The 24,283-nt window shown below is 42.9% G+C and overlaps 2 protein-coding genes across 3 annotated transcripts in view; both read right to left on the reverse strand.

Annotated features, from left to right (window-relative positions):
- Positions 1–17,153, reverse strand: part of LOC124117153 (soluble guanylate cyclase gcy-33-like) — a 30,350-nt gene extending 13,197 nt beyond the window's left edge. The window contains exons 1-5 of one of the 2 annotated variants that reach the window (XM_046478899.2): positions 17,055–17,153; positions 15,876–16,053; positions 13,155–14,483; positions 8,004–8,141; positions 7,005–7,103 (exon numbers count right to left, since the gene is read on the reverse strand). In XM_046478899.2, the coding sequence (XP_046334855.2) occupies positions 7,005–7,103; positions 8,004–8,141; positions 13,155–14,483; positions 15,876–16,044 (1,735 nt within the window). In that variant the 5' untranslated portion in view covers positions 16,045–16,053; positions 17,055–17,153. Of the gene's footprint in view, positions 1–7,004; positions 7,104–8,003; positions 8,142–13,154; positions 14,484–15,875; positions 16,092–17,054 lie in introns of both variants that reach the window. The other variant, XM_046478898.2, reaches the window with a different exon arrangement.
- Positions 17,154–18,184: 1,031 nt separating this feature from the next.
- LOC124117156 (myogenesis-regulating glycosidase-like) lies at positions 18,185–21,877 on the reverse strand. Its single transcript, XM_046478901.2, has 2 exons — positions 21,822–21,877; positions 18,185–20,208 (listed from the first exon to the last, which is right to left on the reverse strand). The coding sequence occupies exon 2, from the start codon at positions 20,198–20,200 to the stop codon at positions 18,242–18,244; it is 1,959 nt and encodes a 652-aa protein (XP_046334857.2). The 5' UTR covers positions 20,201–20,208; positions 21,822–21,877; the 3' UTR covers positions 18,185–18,241.
- Positions 21,878–24,283: the final 2,406 nt, after the last annotated feature.

A 24,283-nucleotide genomic window follows, 5' to 3' on the forward strand; every position in this document is an offset into this window, starting at 1 on the left:
AGAAGTAGTATTAATGGTAGTCGTCGCAGTGGTAATAGTAGTGGTAGCTGTTGTTGTAGTAGTAGTTGTAGTAGTAGTGGTGGTAGTAGCAGAAGTAGTGGAAGTCGTAGTGGTGGGAGTGGTGGTGGTGGTGATAGAAGTTTTGGTGGTGGTGGTGGTGGTAGTGGTGGTAGTGGGAGTAATAGTGGTGGTGGTTGTAGTAATAGAAGTAGTAGTTGTGGTGCTAATGGTGTTGGTGGTACTCATAGTAGTAGTGGTGGTGGTTGTAGTAGTAGTAGTAGTGGTAGTAGTAGTAGTAGTAGTAGTAGTAGTAGTAGTAGTAGAGGTAATAGTAGTAGTAGTAGTAGTAGTAGTAGTAGTAGTAGTAGTAGTAGTAGTAGAAGTAGTAATAGTAGTAGTAGTAGTAGTAGTGGTGGTGGTGGTGGTGGAAGTGGAAGTGGTAGTGGTGGTGGTGCTGGTAGTAGTAGTAGTAGTAGTAGTAGAAGTAGTAGAAGTAGTAGTAGTAGTAGTAGTGGTAGTAGTAGTAGTAGTAGTAGTAGTGGTAGTAGTAAAAGAAGTAGTGGTGGTGGTGTTAGTGGTAGTGGTGGTGCACGTGGTGGTGGTAGTGGTCGTGGTGGTGGTGGTAGTAGGTTTCGTTTATGGTTTGTTTATCAGGAATATTCCAGCTATGTGGCGGCGGCCTGTAAATAATCAGGACCAGACAATCCGGTGATTGACATCGTGAACATCGATCCACGCAAATGGGATACGATGACATGCATCAACCAAGTCACCGAGCAGGATCTGTACCATGACTTCGGCCACCAAGGGCAGTGTATATCTTACTGCTAGCCAACAGTAAAACTAACTCAAAATAATCTAACCCTTTAAACACAAGCTGATATAGATCGGACTCAGTGCCATTCTCATACCACAGAGTTAGTTGTGTTTCAAAAAAGGCGTTTGCAGTCGACTCTTACGACAAACATGATGAAGACGAATTCTACCCCGGAATCTCCACGGGACATACAAACAGGTGAGTACACTCGCGCGGTGATTAAAACATCATTTATTGACATAAACCTGTCGTTGATAGACTGGCTGAAATAGCAAACACCATAGCAGACTTGTTAACTTCTCTGTAAACACCTTTCAGTTCGCATATGGTACAATACTTAAAAACATTACGATTGAAATGTTTGTACAATATCACATTTCTTTGCGCGATCATTATTTTTCTTAGATTTAGATCTTAGATCCAATTCATTACCCGCACGCGATAAATTCGTTTCTTTGAAATCCTAACTCACAGCCAATATCTGACTGTCTGGTGTTAGTTGAGAAAACATATTAGAATAGAAGAAATTGTTTACAACTCATTTCACGCTATGCAGCATTTCGATATGTTTTCATCAATATCATCTTACTTATTTAAGTCTTGAAGCACTGTATGAACCTTCTATATTCACCAATATGCACAACATGATGAAGGGGCGGTCGGGGAGCCTAATGGTTAAAGCGTTCGCGTGTCACGCCGAAGACCCAGGTTCTATTCCCGACATGGGTACAATGTGTGAAGCCCATTTCTGGTGTCCCCCGCCGTGATATTGCTGGAATATTGCAAACAGTGGCGTAAAACCATACTCAATCACTCACTCACTCACTCACTCACTCACTCACTCACTCACTACATGATGTTATAAATTACAACTGAAATATGACCAATGACGAACAGTATTAATATAACCTTTAATGCGAAGGTGGTGTTATTACATGCCTTGGGAGGGTTCTCTACATCAGGGTGTTGACAAGGGCTCAATACAGGGACAGCCGCTAGACTGGTTTTACATATTTGACGCGCAAATCTTTAATGAAGAATAATCTTCCCTCAATGGAAATCCTCAGCTGCCATGCAATTCTTTAATGAGATATTTCCCCCGAAATATTACTCCACATTTATCGCCTGACCTTGTGTCACTCGTCACAGCCAACAGCCAAGATGAAGATTTGGGTTCGGTATTTTTAATATACATGCACCCACAGCACTGGGTTTTTAATATTTTATCCAACAATGTAGAACTTATATGAGAGCAGGGATGTTTTATGCTTTGTTGTCGGTGGGATATCTTAACGGTTTAACCGTACCCGAAAGTACTGGGTTCGATTCCCCAAATCGATACAATGTATGAAGACCATATTCTTTGTCCCCCGCCATGACAATGCTGGAATATTTCTAAAAGCGGCGTAAACCCAAACACATTCACTTAAATAAATTAATAAAGTCTGGATATTCCAGACGGCGTTTATGTCCACACAAGTTTGCTGAGTAGTCCATTAAGGGGCGGTCTCTGGTTAAAGCGGTCGTTCGTCGCACCGAAGACCAGGGCTCGATTCCCGACATGGGTACAATGTGTGAAGCCCATTTCTGGTGTCATCAGCCGTGATATTGCTGGTATACTGCTAAAAGATGCGTAAAACCATACTCACTCACTCACTGGTAAGTCCATTAATTTACTCGTCAGCTCTTCCATTTCATTGACGTAGTGAACGTTTTATTAGCAACATTATTATCATAAACATTCTTTTCACAAAATAGGGTGGATAGTTATCCTTAATGAGATCCGAAGTATTTCCTTATGTCATCTCATTATTACTAGGTGGCTCTGGAGCACATGCATTGGTAGCATCATTTGTGACACTTGTCACTGGGCATCTTCCCGAGGCAAGAGAGTTAACTGACTTTAAAAGTCCGGTTTCCACCCTTGCCGAACTAGGCTGGAATTCCTGGGCTCGATCGTAGCGCCGCCAGTGGCTATTACGAGTTATGTCCTTTCTATGCCTCTCCTATTGACCAATCAGATTCAACCTCTCGTATCACTTGCATTTGTTTCAAACAAAACGGTGGCGCCCAGTCAAGACCATCTGATCGATATTCAAGATCTATATTGTGATAAAACGAGTCTTACATCGCGAAGTGCATCAAATCACGTGAGCACCTTCATTAAAAACATGAAAAGATTGAGAAAATATCTGTTGACAACGAGTTAGCGGTCCACATGCTTTGCAAATCCTGCAGTCGACTGAAATCTGCATGACACTCTGCGAACCGGATTTCGATTTCGGTGCGCAATTTTGATTGGACTATGCATAGACTCGTTAGTCCAGCCAAAATGTAACTCCATAATACGAGCCAGGTTCGGCAAGGGTGGAAACTGGACTTTTATAGTCAGTTAACTCTCTTGCCTCGGGAAGATGGTCACTGGGTTGTGCTTTGGTAAAGTAGGGGCACACACACACACACACACACACACACACACACACACACACACACACACACACACACACACACACACACACAAACTCTCTCTCTCTCTCTCTCTCTCTCTCACACACACACACACACACATACTCTCACATACACACGCAAATTCACATTCACACACACTCACAATCATAAACTCTCTTACACACTCACACACACACACACTAAAACTCTTACACACTCACACACACAGACAAACATACTCTCCCACTCACACACACACACACACATGCAGATAAACACACTCACACATACACACACTCTCTCACATACTCACACACTCTCTCACACACACATACACACTCGCACACAGACAAACACACACACACACTAACTCCTTCAAAGATCGCTTACTTACAATCTGTAAGTTACTGAAGATCCTTTTTCATGGCCAGTTTCAAATAACCTGTTTTCGTGACTGCACACAATACTTACCACCAGTTTTTGATAATTTCCACATTTCAACGATGTTGTACATTGCACACTGGCGGAACAAGAGACCCCCACCCTACCCTACCCCACCCCTACGCTCCCGGTCCGTTAACACAATGTACATAATCCTTATGTTTAATATTAATGTTAATATATGAGTGAGTGAGTATGGTTTAACGCCATTTTCAACAGTATTTCTGTTATATTTTGGTATGGCAGCTTGACGGTGGTGAAACCCACGAGCACAGGTATATAGCCGACAGACTTGGAAACATGATCAGGGCGAACCGGGATTCAAACCTACTATCACGGTTTCTGGTACGCCTAAGGGACGCAACTCTGCATAACGAATTCCGGCGCCTGAGACGATTGGGCACCTGTGCCTCGTTAATTTATGTAATGACAAATCAGATGCAGATCTGCGGTTTACCATTACCCAACTGAAGCGAACCATGGCGAGATACAATTTTTCTCGTATAAGTTTGTTGCAGCACTAATTCGGTAACATTTGGACGTGACTAAAATTGTGACAGGTTGTTGTTTTACCAGAATATCCTTTTGGAATGTAGGCTGCGATGTAACATTGTGACTATTGAACATGAATTCCACGTTGGTAGGTACTCTGTGTGTTCTAGTGGAGAGTGCGTCCACCCGGAGAGCGGAAGGTCGCCGGTCCGATGCCCGGTCGCGTCATACCAAAAGGCGTTGAATGATGGAACTTGTTGTTACCCTGCCTCGGGCAAATACTTAAGGACTATGAAATAGCATGTTGACAAGTTTTCATGAGGGTATCAACTGATCACTCACAAATGGCCAGTAATGAACCAACCATCCTCGTTTCAACTAATAGCAATATCTGCCCCAAATTATGTGAGTATTTTTTTATGAAAAGTAATCTGTTTTCGATAAATCTCCATGAGTGATTGCATTGATGTTTGCAAATATTTTCCACTCATCACATACGTGCTGTTTTTTATCTGCATAATCTGGTGTATTATTTTGGTGTATTGCTTTCGCGTCAGCTGTCAGGGAGCAGCTCATGTGACAAATCACAGTGCCGTATCTCCTCCGGCACCGCTATTACGGAGATGAGAAATGGTAGCACTACTCAAAACTCATGTACATTACGATCAATCAATCAGCTCTTAATGACAAGCGATGGCGTGCGATATCACTTGTGAAACAAACACTGGGTTATAAAATGAAATCAACAAACCATTCGGGCGAAATGAAAAGATATTAATCATAATCGAAATATGGTAAATTTCCATTGCTGTGTCATTTGGAGTTCGTTGTTAAGATGAGTGGCAACGGATATCTCCCTCGTTTATTGAATCACAGACTTTACAAATGTTAATCGGTCTCCTCGGCCTCGGCCTCGTCATCATCATTGTCATTGTCGTCGTCTACCGTATACCACTTTGGTGAAACCAACAAGCACGGGTAGGGTGCTGACAAGCATAAAAACATAATCAGGGCTAACCGGGATTCCAACGCACGATCATAGGTTCCTGGTATAGATAAGGGACGCAACTCTGCATACCTAATTACGACGCCTTGACCACCGGGCCTCCGCGCAGTTGCGCCCCAGCTGTGTGGTGGACAAGCATGTGCCGTGACAGATGACGAAGGTTTGATAATTCTTAAAACAAACTGCAGGAACCACCAAGCTTACTGCAAAACATCGTTCACAAACTCTGTATACCAGCGGATGAAATGGCATTAGTTATATTCCAAAAGGGAACAAAATGTCACACGTATGGTCAACATCTAGATGACCTTGTATTTGTGTGTTGTAAAAAAATATTTTTTTCAAATTGAATGTATGCGTTATTATGGTTGATAGACCCTTATAATCTTTGTAAACGATCTCCAGGGGTCCGTTCCACGTAGGCATCTTAGCGCTCAGGTAATCAGAATCCCCATACTTCAATATACTTAGGCTTACGATCATCGTCGCACAAAGATTACTTTGTGGAACCAGACCCTGTGCTGTTCAAGACTAAGTACTGTTAGGCCATTAATACTTCAAACTTTATCCCATCTGGAGACTGAAATAGCAATCGTTATTGAACAGTTAACGCGACAAGGTCCAAGTCGGATCACGATAACCCGGGCCCCGTTCCACAAAGCGATCTTAGGGCTAAGTTGATTGTAACTCACTAAGTATGCGATCTTAAATTTTTGTTACGATCAGCCGCCCGTTCAACAAAGCAATCTTAACTAAGAGAGTTGTAAGTTAAGATCAAAATGCTAAGTTGCTCCGGACCAACTTAGGATTGCTAAAATCGATCTTAAATATTGTACCATAACAACAAAGATGGCAACTTTTATTATGATGTGCAATGAAATGCGTCGTCTGCTAAACATGACCAAGGGAGGCCACTCTAAGGGAAACTTGTGTAGCTTCGTGGCTGAAGATTCCAATCTTTGTTAAGATCGGCTACTCAAGAACTTGTAAAGTTACAATCACCCTACGATCGTTTTGTGGAACGGGTGTAAACCTTAGCTAAGACGATTTTAAAATCGACGTAAGTCTCTAAGATTGATTGAAGTTACGATCGCTTTCTGGAACGGGGCCCTGGTTCGATTACAATCAGTAGCGCCTCATTGTTGCAACAGTCTCAACGCCGAAGTCAGTAATATCTATCTATATAACGTCGGCACCCGATCCAGTTTAGCCGCGACATGCAAAAGAGTCCATTGGCCCGAGCCACAAAGTGTTCTATGACTCTGTGTTTCGACAGTTGTAAGTCTACGTTACCCGTTACGACAGTCGTAAGTCTCCGTGACACGTAACGGCAGGCGTCAGTCTACGTTACCCTTTTCGACAGACGTAAGTCTCCGTTTCATGTTACGACAGTCGTTAGTCTACGTTACACGTTACGACAGACGTAGCGCTTTGTGGATAGACACATTGGGAACAAATTCTGCGGGGTCAATCTTGGTGGTAAATGCCATAGATACCCGTGTGTGTTGTAAAACATAGACATAGTAGGAAAGTTCCGTTTGCATAGCGCTTTCTCCACTTGGTACACCAAACTGTGACCTGGTTGATTTGGTGTGAGGTCGACTCTGGGTAACGTGTATCAACTCTCATGTTATCCACCGCTGGTTCGCTTGTGCTTGATATCACTTTGGCCGTGCTTAGCTCGAATAATACTGTCTACGGTGTAGTTTACCAAAATAACCCACTCACTCAGTTAATGAGTGAGTGAGTGAGTGTGGTTTTAGGCCGCTTTTAGCTACAGTCCAGCAGTTAATTACTTACCCATGCCCGTGGACTCCATCCTGGATGCAGTGTTGACGGTATCCCCGAACAGACAGTATCGTGGCATCTTGGACCCGACTACCCCTGCCACAACTGGTCCTGGGAGGTAATAATAATAATAATAATCATAATCATCATCATCATCAATAATAATAATAATAATAATATAATTTTTTTTATAAAAAACAAAGATTCAGGAAAATCATGGCAAATATGCGGACCTTGCCTTCGAAATGTCACGCTTGCATCCCAAATACTAAGTTGTCCGACAGCTCGTTATTGTTATTGAGTCGTTTGTGTGTGTGTGAATCAACGATTGGAGTGGTGTCTTTCTGTCGAGATACGGTCGAGGTATTCCATCTTGTGTCCTTTGCCCTTTGGTGTGATACCCCTAATTACCACCGGGGATATAACCAAGATGGATGTCACATTTAATCCAACAGAATATGTTTTAACAAATCGTTTGTTGTTGAAGGAAGCAGTGACATTAGCTTCCTTATACGACTGCTTTACTTAATAAACCGAACTTACGAACCTCCAGTGACGTCACCAATTGCTCTGGCAATGTCTCAACTCTCAAATCCTCAACTTGTTAAAAACGATTTTACACACAAAATACCACCGATTTCATACTCAAGATACAGTTTATATTTTAGTCGACCGACCTTGCAACCTCCGTAAGGGCGCTGATAAATAACAATGTTTTAAAGAATATCTTTACACGTGCGCCGTCAAGATATATTTTACGTCCGTTTCATAAGATTCATGGAAAGTGCTTCTGAAACTTAAAACTGTTGTTGATAAATGTTCTTTTAGGTTTTTCTTTCGATTCATAAGTGAGGCAAAACACTTTCCCACGGGTTTATTGTTTTACATTTCAAACCTTCGAATGGGGGTTTTTAAACCATAAAATCCCTCGGACGTATTTATCCTACACATTGAACCTGCACGAAAGGATGCAACACATATGTATGTACTGACATTAAACTTACTCCTCACCTGTGTGGACCCCAGCTCTGAGACGGAATGGGGTGTTGGGGGAGTGGGGGATCTCTAGGTGAGTCACGTGATGTGCGAGGTCAAGCGCCATAGTCGCCACCTCCACAGCGTGCTTGTTGCCATTTTTCCTCGGAACACCTGTAATGAACACAAGTATAGACAACGGGAACACCTGTAGTGAACACTAACATAGATACCTGGAACACCTGTAATGAACACTAGTATAGACAACGGGAACACCTGTAATGGACACTAGGATAGACATCTGGAACACCTGTAATGGACACTAGTATAGACAACGGGAACACCTGTAATGGACACTAGTGTAGACACCTGGAACACCTGTAATGAACACTAGTATAGACACCTGGAACACCTGTAATGAACACTAGTATAGACATCTGGAACACCTGTAATGGACACTAGTATAGACATCTGGAACACCTGTAATGAACACTAACATAGATACCCGGAACACCTGTAATGAACACTAGTATAGACACCTGGAACACCTAAAATGGACACTAGTATAGACTTCTGGAACACCTGTAATGAACACTAGTATAGACACCTGGAACACCTGAAATGGACACTAGGATAGACACCTGGAACACCTAAAATGGACACTAGTATAGACTTCTGGAACACCTGTAATGAACACTAGTATAGACACCTGGAACACCTGAAATGGACACTAGGATAGACACCTGGAACACCTGTAATGAACACAAGTATAGACAACGGAAACACCTGTAATGGACACTAGTATCGACACCTTTAATGTACAGTAGTATAGACACCTGGAAAACCTGTAATGAATACTAGTATATACATCTGGAACACCTGTAATGAACACTAGTATAGACACCTGGAACACCTGTAATGAACACTAGTATAGACATCTGGTACACCGGTAATGGACACTAGTATAGACATCTGGAACACCTGTAATGAACACTAGTATAAACATCTGGAACACCTGTAATGAACACTAGTATAGACATCTGGAACACCTGTAATGGACACTAGTATAGACATCTGGAACACCTGTAGTGGACACTAGTATAGACAACGGGAACACCTGTAATGAACACTAGTATAGACAACGGGAACACCTGTAATGAACACTAGGATAGACACCTGGAACACCTGTAATGAACACTAGCATAGACATCTGGAACACCTGTAATGGACACTAGTATAGACACCTGGAGCACATGTAATGAACACTAGTATAGACAACGGGAACACCTGTAATGAACACTCGGATAGACACCTGGAACACCTGTAATGAACACTAGTATAGACATCTGGAACACCTGTAATGGACACTAGTATAAACACCTTTAATGTACAGTGGTATAGACAACGGGAAAACCTGTAATGAACACTAGTATATACATCTGGAACACCTGTAATGAACACTAGGATAGACACCTGGAACACCTGTAATGAACACTAGTATAGACAACGGGAACACCTGTAATGGACACTAGTATAGACATCTGGAACACCTGTAATGAACACTAGTATATACGTCTGGAACACCTGTAATGAACACAAGTATAGACATCTGGAACACCTGTAATGGACACTAGTATAGACAACGGGAACACCTGTAATGGACACTAGTATAGACACCTGGAGCACATGTAATGAACACTAGTATAGACAACGGGAACACCTGTAATGGACACTAGGATAGACACCTGGAACACCTGTAATGAACACTAGTATAGACATCTGGAACACCTGTAATGAACACTAGTATAGACATCTGGAACACCTGTAATGGACACTAGTATAGACACCTGGAACACCTGTAATGAACACAAGTATAGACATCTGGAACACCTGTAATGGACACTAGGATAGACACCTGGAACACCTAAAATGGACACTAGTATAGACTTCTGGAACACCTGTAATGAACACTAGTATAGACACCTGGAACACCTGAAATGGACACTAGGATAGACACCTGGAACACCTGTAATTAACACAAGTATAGACAACGGAAACACCTGTAATGGACACTAGTATATACATCTGGAACACCTGTCATGAACACTAATATAGACATCTGGAACACCTGTAATGGACACTAGTACAGACATCTTTAATGTACAGTAGTATAGACAACGGGAAAACCTGTAATGAACACTATTTTATACATCTGGAACACCTGTAATGAACACTAGTATAGACACCTGGAACACCTGTATTGAACACTAGTATAGACAACGGGAACACCTGTAATCGACACTAGTATAGACATCTGGAACGCCTGAATGAACACTAGTATATACATCCGGAACACCTGTAATGAACACTAATATAGACATCTGGAACACCTGTAATGGACACTAGTATAGACATCTGGAACACCTGTAATGGACACTAGTATAGACACCTGGAACACCTGTAATGAACACTAGTATAGACAACGGGAACACCTGTAATGAACACTAGGATAGACACCTGGAACACCTGTAATGAACACTAGTATAGACATCTGGAACACCTGTAATTGAATCTAGTATAGACATCTTGAACACCTGTAATGAACACTAGGATAGACACCTGGAACACCTGTAATGAAGACTAGTATAGACAACGGGAACACCTGTAATGAACACTAGGATAGACACCTGGAACACCTGTAATGAACACTAGTATAGACATCTGGAACACCTGTTATGGACACTAGTATAGACAACGGGAACACCTGTAATGGACACTAGTATAGACACCTGGAACACCTGTAATCGACACTAGTATAGACATCTGGAACACCTGTAATGAACACTAGTATATACATCTGGAACACCTGTAATGAACACTAGTATAGACACCTGGAACATCTGTAATGAACACTAGTAAAGACACCTGGAACACCTGTAATGAACAATAGTATAAACACCTGGAACGTCTTTAATGAACACTTATATAGACACCTGTAATGAACACAAGTATAGACATCTGGAACACCTGTAATGGACACTAGTATAGACACCTGGAACGCCTTTAATGAACACTTATATAGACACCTGTAATGAACACTAATATAGACACCTGGAACACCTGTAATGAACACTAATATAGACACCTGGTTTTAGTTTGGTCATTCAATCATACTAACGGTCGTTCAGGTTAGGCCCAACTGTAGGATCCTATACTGAAGAAGTGATAATCAACAAACTCGAGTCCGATTGCATACTGTGTCAGTGGGAGCTTCAAACGAAGGGACCGCCTCCGTGGTCTAGTGGTAGAGCGTCCGCCCGGAGAGCGGAAGGTCCGGGGTTCGATCCCCGCCCGCGTCATACCAAAAGACGTTAAAAGATGGTACTTGTTGTTACCCTGTCTGGCGCTCGGCATTAAGGGGCTAAAACAAGGACAGGTCGGCTCGGAGTCAGTATACTGTGTCTGAGTGGGGTATTCATGTTAAACTGCGGCATGGTATCTCAGTGAGGTAGCACTATAAATCGGCATCAGTCCGGACTAGTACAAGCAGCCACACACACACATGCATGCGCGTCGCTATTTAAGTCCATATCCATAATCTTGGACGCGACGTTGAACCCCATTTCACCTCACCACCTCAAACGAAGGGCAAGGTTACCAGAAAAGGAAAAGACAACGGTCTGCACACAGTATTACGCTAGAGATCAATAAGGAATTTATTGTTCACATTTTTGGATATTTGGGCCACATAATCAGATGTCAGGTACACTTCCATGGAGTTTTCGAATGATTTGTGTCGGGACTGTTCACTTTGAGTGATCTGATCGTGCAGTCGTGTGTACGTTCATCCGCAAACAAGCGCGTTCGGAAACAGTGCCACAAACTACGGTGGAATAGAACACTGATGGCACAGGATCATCCAACGTAAGTCTAGATATTGGTTCAAATAGTGTAAACTAATTTCATTTCGCCACGTCTCTTTACACGAAATCAATTTGAAAGTCGCGAAAGTGGTCTGGTGCATCTCGCTCATGGGGACCACGATCTCTCTTTAGTCGTACATGAACACTGGATATCCACGTAGTTCGATTACATAACGTCTGCAGTATATTTATGCATAACTTATATAGATTCCAGGTCAAAACAAGGTCAACCTTGTACGACAAAAGTGTGACGTATGACGTCTTCAACCCGGGGGTAATAAATAGAGATTATTGGCGGAATGTGTCTGGAATACATATTATATCATGCGCGCCGTTCGGTCGGATGGGTCTTCGCATTGGTTTATGACATCGATAGCACCATCCATTATATGACAAACACTAGTATATACTCCCGGGGACACCTGCAGTGAACAATGGTCTATACTCGGTGACTGAAGGAACATCAGTATGAATACTGGTCTATACTTTGTGACTGAGGGAACACCTGTATGGTAACTAGTATATACTCGGTGACTGAAGGAACATCAGTATGAACACTGGTCTATACTTTGTGACTGAGGGAACACCTGTATGATAACTAGTATATACTTGTCACTGAGGATACATCGGTATGAAACCTGGTCTATTCTTTGTGACTGAGGGAACACCTGTATGGTAACTAGTATATACTCGTTCACTGAGAGAACACCTGTATGATAACTAGTATATACTTTGTGACTGAGGGAACACCTGTATGACATCCAGGACATACTCTAGGAGACTGCAGGTAACATCTACAGGGACACTAGGATATTCTCGGCGACCTCTGGCAACACATGTTTGAACACTTATATATACTCGGCGACTGCAAGGAACATCTGCAGTAAACACAAGTTTTAAAGTCGTGAATAACTAAACCGAAAATGTATTTAACCGTTAGTTTCTCTTAAATTATGTGTATACGACTTACCAGAAGTATCGGAGCATGTTATGCGAATCACCGGAAGCGGCAACCCTTTACCGGAAGCGGCAACACCACTTTACTGGAAGCGGTCACATGACTCACCGGAAGCATCCACACGTCTTATCGGAAGCGGCCATACGACTTTACTGGAAGCGGACGCGACTCAACAGAAGCGGCCACATGTCTTACCGGAATTGGCCACGCGACTGTACTGGAAGCGGTAACAAGACTCACCAGAAGCAGCCACACGTCTTATAGGGAGCGACACCACGATATACTGAAAGCGTCCAAACGACTTACCGGAAGCGACCATGTAGGCATCCCCAATTGTTTCGACCTTATAGACATCGTAGATCTCGAGACGGGCGTCAAAACACGTGTACAAAGTGTTCAACAGCGCCACCACCTCCATCGGTGTGCACATCGACGAAATGCTCGTAAATCCGACAATATCCGAGAAGAAAATAGTGACTGCTTCATAACTCTCGGCCTCCACCTCTGTGTTTGTCTTCAACTGGTCAGCGACAGCCTTTGGAATCATTTGGTACAGCAACGATTCCGTCCTTTGTCTTTCACGAGTCAATTCTTTAGTTTGGTCTGCGAGCGTGAAAGCGTAACGCTGAATGTCCGACACTAACGCGCGCACAGATATGACTATCAAAGGGCAGATAATTAAAATGGCGCAGAGCAGAGCTATGCTCAACGAAATGTTTCGTATATCTTCTGTAAATTCGTGGTTCAATGATTCCAGGATGACGTCAGCAAGCATCAGCTGTGTGTCGAACAGGACGTCGAGATACACTGTCATGTTGTCGAACCACCATTTACTTTTTTCGGCCGATGGTAATATAGTCCCATTGCTCGAGCTTATTTCCACACGCATATTTTCAATGTTTTGGGTGATATTGGGTTCCTTTTGTTTGTCCAGATCTTGTTTAAAATAGCTCTCAACAAGAGGTGAAAAGAGCTTTGACGCTTCAAAGTTTCCATTCCCGACATTCTTCTTACGTAGATACCACAGGTAGTCTCTTTGATTGAACTCACCCGTCAGGTAATAAACACTCCCGAGCGTTCTCTCCACGCCTATGTCATTTTTACTTGTTAAAAGTAGTTGATAGGCAACCATCATTCTCCAGTTATCTCCTTCTTGCGAGAACTGTATAGCCTTGTACAACCAGGTTATAAACGTTCTAATGACGTTATTGTAGAACTTTACCTCTTTGTAAAGCGTGGTCGATCCAGGGGAGGTAAGCAACGAATCTCTGTGATCTTCAAGATACAGCAAAAAGTTTTCTTTCGTAGGAAATCGTTCCATCGGTGTCTGTGTCTCGCCAGGCCATCGACCGAGCGTCTCCAGGGCCTCGTTCGTTTCCCGAAAGCTGTTTCTCAAGAGGACCTCTGACCCTGTGCTGGCGGTTGCGGAGATGTGCAGTGAGGTGTACCCTCGTTCCCGCTGAATGTAATGGATAAACTTGCCGACGTCGGTGCTGAGTCGGATCATGTCCTGCACGTTATGACCGACCTGGTTGCGCGCTGACACCTTCACAACGTCGAGGATGGAGAGAACGACGAGCATGACGGTGGGTATGATAGTCAGCGTTAACATCTTCGCCATCTGGATACGTTTACCTGTAAAACACATTGATTTGTTGGTACATGTGTTAAATGGCTTTGCGAGTGAGTGAGTTTTGTTTAACCCTTTAAAGTTAAGCTTTGAACACTATTTCAGTTGTATCACGGGGACACGGGTGGCCCAGTCATTCTAAGGCGCCGCGATAGGTTGTGCAGAGTTGCGTCCCTTGGGCCCACCAGAAACCTATGATTGTGGGTTCGAATCCCAGTTCGCCCCGATTATGTTTCTAGGTTTGTCAGCACCATACTCGGGCTCGTGGGTCTCACCGAAGTGATAAATGTCTGAGACCTGCATCACCTGAGCTTGACTCCCACATTAAGCTGACACGCCGTGATATAACTGGTATACTGTTAAAATCGGCATTAAACCCAACTCACTCGCTCACTCTGTTGTATCTCAGCGTGTCAGCTTAATGTTAAAGGGAAACCCGGACTGAAGCAGTATTAGACGTTTACAACTTTACTACTTTACGACAAGCACGGCTGTTGTGCTGGCAAACGTTGAAACATAGCCATGGAGAATCTTTGGTTCGAACACCATCATAGGTTTCTGGCACTTCTAAGGTACCAACTGTTGACGGCGAATTGTGGGGCATTTGAGAAAGTATAAGGATGACGGCAGGATTGTCAGAACCGAAACAGCCCACAACAGGCAGTCCCGAAACAACCTACAAAGTGTATCAAGCGTATCGTGCTACTGCCTTCAAGTTACGACACTTATGATGAAATACAGTCACGTGGAAGAAGTACAGTTGCATTGTAAACAAAAGTGTAGTAGGGTAGTGCCGTTGTTGCGTGATACGTGGCGTGGACAGCTCAACGTGTACAAAGAATGAGTGAATATGTACCCTGTGGGAAGAACTGTGTGTGTCCCCCTCGTGATTCGGGTGGACTGTTGCAAAACGCGAAGTAGAACCATAGTCTGCAATATTCCAGCATACAGCGGCTTATAAATAGTGGACTCCAGGATAGCCAGTGAGTGAATGAGCAATGATCAAAATACGGTGCAAGAAGTCATAAACTGACCACCTGATCCACATTTTAGCGTAGTAGTAGTTGTAGTAGTCGGTGTAGTAGTCGGAATAGAAGTAGAAGTATTAGAGTCGGACTAGAAGTAGCAGTGGGTGTAGTAGGAGTAGTAGTAGTAGTAGTAGTAGTAGTAGTAGTAGTAGTAGTAGTAGTCTGAGTAGAAGTAGCAGGAGTCGGTTGTAGTAGTTGTAGAGCTAATAGTAGTAGAAGCAGTATCAGTAGCAGTATTAGTAGTCGGGGTGGTAGTAGTAGTAGTAGCAGTAGTAGTCGGGGTGGTTGTAGTAGTAGTAGTAGTAGTAGTAGTAGTAGTAGTAGTAGTAGTAGTAGTCGCTGTTGTAGGCGTCATGGCAGTAGCCTCACCTGAATTCGTCACTGGGTTTCCTTTACATATTTCTACCACTCGACTCCTGTGGCCACCCAACACCTTCCTGACAGCATCGTCCAGCTCGGCCCTTGACCGCACAGACGCCTGGGAGAAGCTTGACATGTTCACCTGGCTGGACTCCGCGTGGACCCGCGTCGGACGCATTGTGAACACCTGACACAGATAACACGTTGTGTTATGACTGAGACGAACTGTAAACACCAGAAAGAGAATAACCATATAATTCCTTTCGGTAAAACGTCTTCAACAGTATTATATTCCGTATAACTACACTCCTGGAAAACGCCAGGCATCACTCGTTCCTTATTTTCATATATCCTGAACTGCTTAACGTGTGCTACCAGGACATGCTCACCCTGGTTATCTGGTGTCCTCACTGATTTTCAGTGATCCATTTCAGTGATATAATTTCAACAGGCTCGTGGTATAAAACCTAACGTGGGACGCATAAACCCACATATACCCCTCGATACTGCTATAGCTGATAGTGTGAGTGTGAGTGAGTTGGGTTTTAACGCCGCTTTTAACAGTATTCCAGTTATATCACGGCGTGTCAGCTTGATGTGGGAGGAAAGCCCGAAGTGATGCAGGTCTCAAACGTTTACCACTTCGGTGAAACCCACGAGCCCGAGTATGGTGCTGACAAACCTAGAAACATAATTGGGGCGAACCGGGATTCGAACCCACAATCATAGGTGTCTGGCGTGCCCAAGGGACGCAACTCTGCACAGCGAATCGCGGCGCCTTAGACGACTGGGCCACCCGTGCCCCCATAGCTGATAGTATTGCCTGTGGATTATGGTATCTGTAATTTATTATGAATGTGCCACACTTCAACAAAATCAAATGTGTTTCATCACAAACCTGATACTGGGTACCTAATACTACTTTATCTAGACATACATAGTAAGCAATGCTCATATTTGTCCAGGTATATACATGTATATGTTACTTCATTGATGTCTGTGTATCATGGTGTTGGGTTTCCTTTGTTCCTATTTTTGCAGGACTAGCGATGACCATCATAAATCCTTATCGAAAGCATAGCAAAACGTTTATCCACTTTGTATAGTTACATAATAACAGTTTCAAATATATATTATTCCAAATCAATTAGAAACGTCCTTAAAAAATAGTAATAGACTTATACTCACAACTCACAGCTATCAATGCCCGGGAATGTTATAGACCAGTGTCAACCATGTGCTGAAGCTTGTACGAATGTTCCAACAGGCGACTGTTTCACCCTGAGGACATTCAGCTGAATGAACAATCTAGCGGAACAACAAGCCCCTGATTAAACACGCAGACCACGACCAATCAATTAGACTGAAAGTTGTGTATGTAGAGGTTGGGGCAGAATTATTGAATTTATGAAACACAATTTATCAAAATATTATTGATGACAGCGTGTAATTGGCTTAGACTGGATATGTTTACATAGATATTTTATTGTTTACTTTACGTGCAGGATGCTCATTGAAAAGGGAGAAATGATAAAAACATCGGGAAATATCATTGTTATACTTCATGCTGATGCCAATGGTAGAAGCCTTGATACAATAACAGAACTAATGTGTTGTTCGGGTTATATAATCATTTATCACTCACTAGTTATGTACATGTACGTGTCAGCTTCATGTGGGAGGAAAGCCCTAAGTGATGCAGGTCTCAGACGTTTACTGCTATGGTGAAGTGTACGAGCACGGGTATGGTGTTCACAAAGCTAGTTCATCATCGGGGCGAACCGGGATTCAAGCCCACAATCCTTTGGTTCTGGCGTGGCCAAGGGAGGCAGCTCTACACATCGAATTGCAGCGCCTCAGACGACTGGGCCAACAGTGCCAGCGACAATTATGAGAGACCCACTGTAGATACGAGATTCAAAGAGCGAACGGTTTGTCTTTGTAGGTGTTTTTACAGTTGTTCTGAGTACTGGCGACCAACGCGCTTGAATACACAAACCCTCCGTTTTCTTATGAATCACTATTAAACAGTGATGATACACGGTGTTTGCGAAAGTAATTATCAAATAAAGATGTTGAATGTTGCTTGTGTCATGTTTGCATGGAAATGATAATGCACATATAATGCCAACATACATGTTAACATGGGTAATACCTCATTTGATACCATTTTCGTTCGGTCATATACCCCAGAATGTTCACAAAAGGGTATAGTGATGTTCTCCTCTGTAATCCTTCTGGTGGTCGCGTGGTTTAAGGCGCCTCATGTCCAGATCAGCGCCCCCTATCAACGCCAATTATCGTATTAACCACACAAATTAGCTGCGAGCTCTTTAATTAAAACGAATTCATTATGTACTATAACAATTCACATATTACGAGAGCTTCGTGAAATGGGGGAGGTCTTCAAGTCGTACTGGATAGTCTATCCACTGTCCCCCTGACACAGTTGTGCCGTGGATCTCGTCTCTCCATTGTCCGACAGGCAAATATATTTTCCTAGATTTGACCCCTGGATTTAGTACTGGGGCCACTAAAAGGTCATTACCAAGCAGGAACTCATCATCCACAGTGAGGGCCGACTCATCTGTAGGTGCAATCCACCATAGGGGCCGCATGATTGGAGCACCAGTTGTGACTGATTCTCTGGCAAGGCCGACAATGGTGTCGGCATACTTTCCCCTCAAAGTCAGCATCTGTTGGATGATAGACATTAGTGTTGAATTGTTATACGTCCAGGGAGTGATGGCAAATTGGATAGTTGGCATCAGTGCGTTGGCCTGTGTCCATCTGATGAAGAGTTCTGCATCCGGCCAAATACCACCGTAACCATTACCGCCAACCATATCAGGGAGGATAAAGGAATAGCCAATGGAACTGAAAACAAGGCCTGACGTAACGATTGTCTTCAAACCCTGTTCATAGGTCCAGTCAGAATTTTTATCAATCATTCTTGTCATCGCAGGTAGCGACTGTGTCTTCCTTCCGGTTCGAACTTCATGCCGACGACTAGAGTTGTCTACCCTTGCAACAGCTTCGGCATAGGATCGGGCAAAAACATCAGGGTTACGGAACTCTTTAGCTGGTTTGTAATCAGAAGGTAGATAATTTGCATCTCCAGCATCAAACTTGTAAGAATCAATACCATAAGTTGTCCTAAGGTTCGCTAAATTGCCTAGAAACCATTCCGTGGCTTCGGAGTTTGTGAAGTCGATAATACCAGCCCATTTGGCCTCCCACCAAGACACCAGGGCCGGACGACCTCCTGACATGTCATTCATCAGGTACCCTTTTGAGGCAGCATAGTCGAAGTTACTGGATTCAAGATTAACAAAAGGAGGAACCCATGTTGTAACTGCCATTCCCTTTCTGTGAATTTCATCAACCATACCTTTAGCGTCAGGAAATTTCATGGTATCAAATACAAGATCTCCAAAATTGGGCATCCACTTTTCATCAATTTCTAGGTTAGATATTGTGAGATTATTCTTAAGGATATTGTCAACAAATTCCAGGACTAACGATTGGTTGATGTTCTTCTTATACTGTGCCCATGTTGACCAAATAGGTTTTCTCAGGACGTCCTCGTTTGGTGTCCCAGTTGGCTTGCTGATGTACCGCTCTGACATGAACGTATGGATGCTCATGACATCCTTCTCAACACACATGGTGTAGTTCAGAACTGGTAGAGAGTTGTCAAAGTTTCTGTAAATACTGTTGTCATACTTAGATTGCAGACAGAGCATGTGGTCTCCAGTTGCATTTATACTAACATACAAAGGAATATCCTCCTCAATCCAGATACCAATACCTGAAGATGTATAGAAGTATCTCTCCTGAACAGCTCCGTAAGGAAAAGCAGAATTGTCACTGGCAACATAAGGCCCCATAGCCATGCTCAGTTTCTCCAAAGGCCAAAGCTGTTGATGCATCTCCGCCCCACCATACCAGTGTGTTCCGTTCATGAATATGCAATCGGTGATGACCTGGGTCACACATTCCAAGGCTTCGATGGAGATATCTAAACATTCCACATCATCAAATAGGTAGCTTCTTAAGTGCCGTCTAGCAATGTTCGGGTTGGTTAATTCCACCTCAGTCTCATTGCTCCTACTTGGGCCAGTGCGTGTTTTGTGAGTAAGCTTGGCTGTCGGAGCATCTGTTGATCTGTCAAGGAGGGCCATAGTAGATCCACGTCCGGAAGTCAGATGAAGTGTGGTTGGTGAGCCGAGCTGGAGGACATGGGAGCCAATCTGGATATATTCATCATTGTTTGGGTGAGCCTGACTCCAGCTGAGGACAGACACCAGGACACACAGGATGAGGCGTGTCATGTTGTCTGCTGAAAAAATAACATACGGTAAAAGGGGAGATATCGCAACCCTTCAGTGACATGAGTGGAATGAAAAATAATAAACGGATATCGTGACTATGGTGACTATCGTCACTTTTCATAAACAACATTCCCGAAAACAAGTAGGTCAAAACAAATATCTATTTTTAGCAAGCCATTAATTCTTCAAAACCACACAAAAAATGGTAGGTTACAAAAGGCAAATAGAGATGTCCGAATAAATTCCGAAACTTTTGTTACAGGTGGATGAGTGAACACTTTAAACGTTGGTTCAGTTATATCAGGGCATGATGTTAACTTAATATGTGAGGATATGATGCTGGCAAATCAAGGATCATGATTAGGGTCAATCTGGGATTTAAATCCCACGGTCATAGGATCCTGTCACGCCAAGGGACGAAACTCTGAACAGCGTATTTCGTTTTTTAGACAACTGGGCCACCAAGGGATGAAATATGTTCTTTTCAATATTCAAAACAAAATCATTTTATGATATACTGTTTATTATTGCAGCACGGTCCTCAAATGTTTCTCGATTGCAGTCTTTGCACATGGACCAACGTTACATAAAAAGTAATTGATTCTTATTAATGTTACAAAACCACTTGTGACTCGTTGCATTATTTTACAGAAATAGGCGTTCAATTTTAGCCGAATTCATTTTTGATGTTTTACGCCGCAGTTAGCTATGTTCAAGCAATATCTCGATGACCTGTAAGTAACCGAATTTTGGCCAGACAAACAAGTGGTCGATATTATGAGCAGATACGAAGGCATGCAATTCACTTAATCATCGAGCTGAATGATGGGATAAATTCTTACCCGAGACTACCGAGTATCCAGCTTCTGAATCATTAGTTAATTGACAAAATTCTATGATGTTCGTTTTATCTCGATATTAGTTTCAGGAAAGCGCCATTATTCACATCAGAATGATTTTCAATGCATCGAAGTTCATAGAAAATGTGTGTCAGAAAGAAAATGTTTTATTATTACATTTACAGTTAAATAACCCAAACTTAATCACACAATTTAGGCTTTGTTTGATGATCAGTGCTTATTAATCAATGATCCGGTTTTGTAAAAAGGCAGAGAACAGCGTGCGTCGAGATTTCTTTGACCCACGTGTTCACACCATTGAATGGAATTTGTGGGACTGTTTTATAATGTCCAGATAACATAGACATTGCCTTGACCTGAACAGGAGACCTCTGACACACTTAGATTCAGCAAACAAAAAGTAACAAGTTAACACCATAGTCTAAGACATATTGGGATGCTGATTCAATTCAATGCGTAGTGAATTCGGTGAAAAAGATTCAGTGAGTGAATTGCATTTCTCGAGATTTCATATCTTGACAGCCTGGTTGAGACGAGAAATGTTTGCGATTGATGGTATCGGCTATTATGATACACTATAAAACGTATAATATAAGTTCATATGAGACGACAAGCAATGGATTAAGAGGTGATCTGTGCACTTGTTTAATTGTTTCAGTGGATTGTATCAAGACTTATTTTTTACGTAAATCCTTTACTTTGTACCCAGTTTTAACAATGGTTATTTTTAGAACGGTATTAGGCATATGACTGTGGCCTACCTTATTATCAGCATCAGACGTACTGACTTATGCCTCTCGTCGTCCTTATCGTAATCTCGTTTCCACGTGACGTGTACGTATTTCCGAGATCTTGTTTATGCAGGTACTTGTTATTCGGTAAGTATCGGTGGTTACAGCGTTCGCTCGTCACGCCGAAGACCCGGGTTCGATTCCCAACATGGGTAAATTGTGTGAAGCCCATTTCTGGTATCACCCGCCGTGATGTTGCTGGAATATTGCTAAAAGCGGCGTAAAACCTTACTCACTCACTCTACTTTGTGTTGCTTATCGATATGCGTTTGTAGGATAAACTGATACCATCTTTATCAAATGTGGCCGATTTAATCATTACTTTACCGTGCTGATGTTGACACAACCTATCATATGACAACGTACTATAATTTATAGTATTATTGTCGTGCTCGACAATAGAAAGTTGTATTGTTGTATTAGATATTTGTATAATCTAAAACAATACCTATTTATATATTGTTCTTCTTCCATATTTTAATGGGCTTGTCGCAAAGGGACCTAGGGTAGCCTAGTTATTAAAGCATTTGTTCGTCCACTTTGAAGAAGTCCGGGTTCTGTTCCTCTCATGAGTACAGTGTCTGAAGTCCATTTATGGTGTTACCTCGTCGTGATATGGCTCGACGATTTCTAGCGGACGTAATCCTGCTCACTCATTCAACCTCGATAAGTAAACCTTTCCCGGTATTTTGTATGTTGAAGGTACGAGCTGTCAGCAGAAAGATGATGATCATAATACATACCCTAATTCTGTTGGTTTTCTGCCTGTCGATTATTGGGGGCATCCTACTGGAACCTGCGTCCCCACAATACATCAACCAGCATCAAGGGGACGTTGCTCTTGGTCGTGCAGTCATTGATTTTCCAAAACAGACGGGTCGCCTTTCTAGACGACAATGGCCGGACCAAAATACATGGAAAGCTGGGCATGACCTTTTCTCCAGGCACTCCCATACCTGTAATAACGTTAGAAGGTAAATCCAAACTCCACGTAACTTGGCCTGGTGTTGCTGACCTTGACGCCAATAGCTTTACAAGAGACGGGGTAGAGTGCACCCAGATCACAATGGAAGCAAGGTCCTGTGTTAGTCAAATACTGGAGGACTGCTACAACATGGAAGGGGCCCACTGGTATGGTGGTGCTGAGATGATGTATCAGCTGTGGCCACTCGAGAGGGTTAGCATGGACTTTGGACCTTACGTTACCAATGACAACAATATATTTCCATACGGTAGTGTACAGGAACGTTACTTCTTCTCGTCATCGGGAATGGCATATTACATTGAGGATGATGTTCCGTTGTTTGTTGCTATCAACTCGTCAGGAAACCATCAGCTCTGCTTCCAGGCTAAATATTTTGGTTTGACGTACAGGAACTACGATATGTCTCTGCCTCTGCTCAACTATACTGTTTGTCAAGCCAGAAATGCTCTGTCTATTCATCAAGCCATGTCCAGCTGGTACTTCAAAAAGCCAGGTGGAATTCCGAACGAAAATATTTTCAGAAAACCAATTTGGTCAACATGGCCAGAGTATAAGAAGAGTATCAACCAGTCCTTAGCGCTTCAGTTTGCTTCGGAACTTCAGAAATATAACATGGATGTCTCCAATTTCGTAATTGATAAGAAATGGATGCCGAACTTCGGAGATATAGAGTTTGATTTAGAAAAGTTTCCAGACCCTAAAGGCATGATAGCGGAATTTCACAGAAAGGGCTGGTCTGCGACATTTTGGATTCCCCCATTTGTAAATCTTGACTCTGCTAACTTTGAATTACTGGCGGCAAGGAGGCACTTGCTGAGGGAAATGTCAGGACAGAGGCCTGCCCTGGCAAAGTGGTGGGAGGCAAACTACACAGGAGTTTTGGCCTTTACTAACCCCAATGCTTCAAAGTGGTACTTTGAAAGCCTTGCTGCCCTCAGGACTAAATATGGTGTGGATTCGTTTAAGTTTGATGGAGGCGATGCAAACTACATGCCGGCAGTGTATAAGCCTTACACAGAGTTCAGAAACCCAAAGGTGTTTTCCAGAGCGTATGTCGAGGGTGCTTGGGCATTTGACGACATCAGCAGGCGCCATGAAGTGCGACCTGGTAGCAAGAATGGTGGACAGGTATTCCAACTGGTCCGATAACCAAGGCTTTAAAATCATCCTGACTGCATCCCTCGTGTTTGGAATCCTCGGATATCCTTTTGTTCTTCCTGATATGATTGGTGGCAATCTCCGAGATGGTGTTCTCCCTGAAGCTGAGCTCTTTGTACGCTGGGTCCAGGCAACAACTCTTTTGCCATCAATGCAGTTCGGAATCAAGCCTTGGAGATACAATTCCACAGTTGTCCAAATAACACAAAACATGCTGAAACTGAGAGCTAGTTATGCTGACAAGATCGTTTACCTTGCAAAGCAATGCGTAATTACTGGCTTCCCAATC

The sequence above is a fragment of the Haliotis rufescens genome, unplaced genomic scaffold (genome assembly GCF_023055435.1).
Source record: "Haliotis rufescens isolate VD_foot unplaced genomic scaffold, xgHalRufe1.0.p SCAF_13, whole genome shotgun sequence".
NCBI classification, from domain to species: Eukaryota; Metazoa; Mollusca; class Gastropoda; order Lepetellida; family Haliotidae; genus Haliotis; species Haliotis rufescens.

Bases quoted from the DNA above. Each gene is read 5' to 3' on its own strand.
- LOC124117156 (XM_046478901.2), bottom strand. From the start codon at position 20,200: ATGACACGCCTCATCCTGTGTGTCCTGGTGTCTGTCCTCAGCTGGAGT.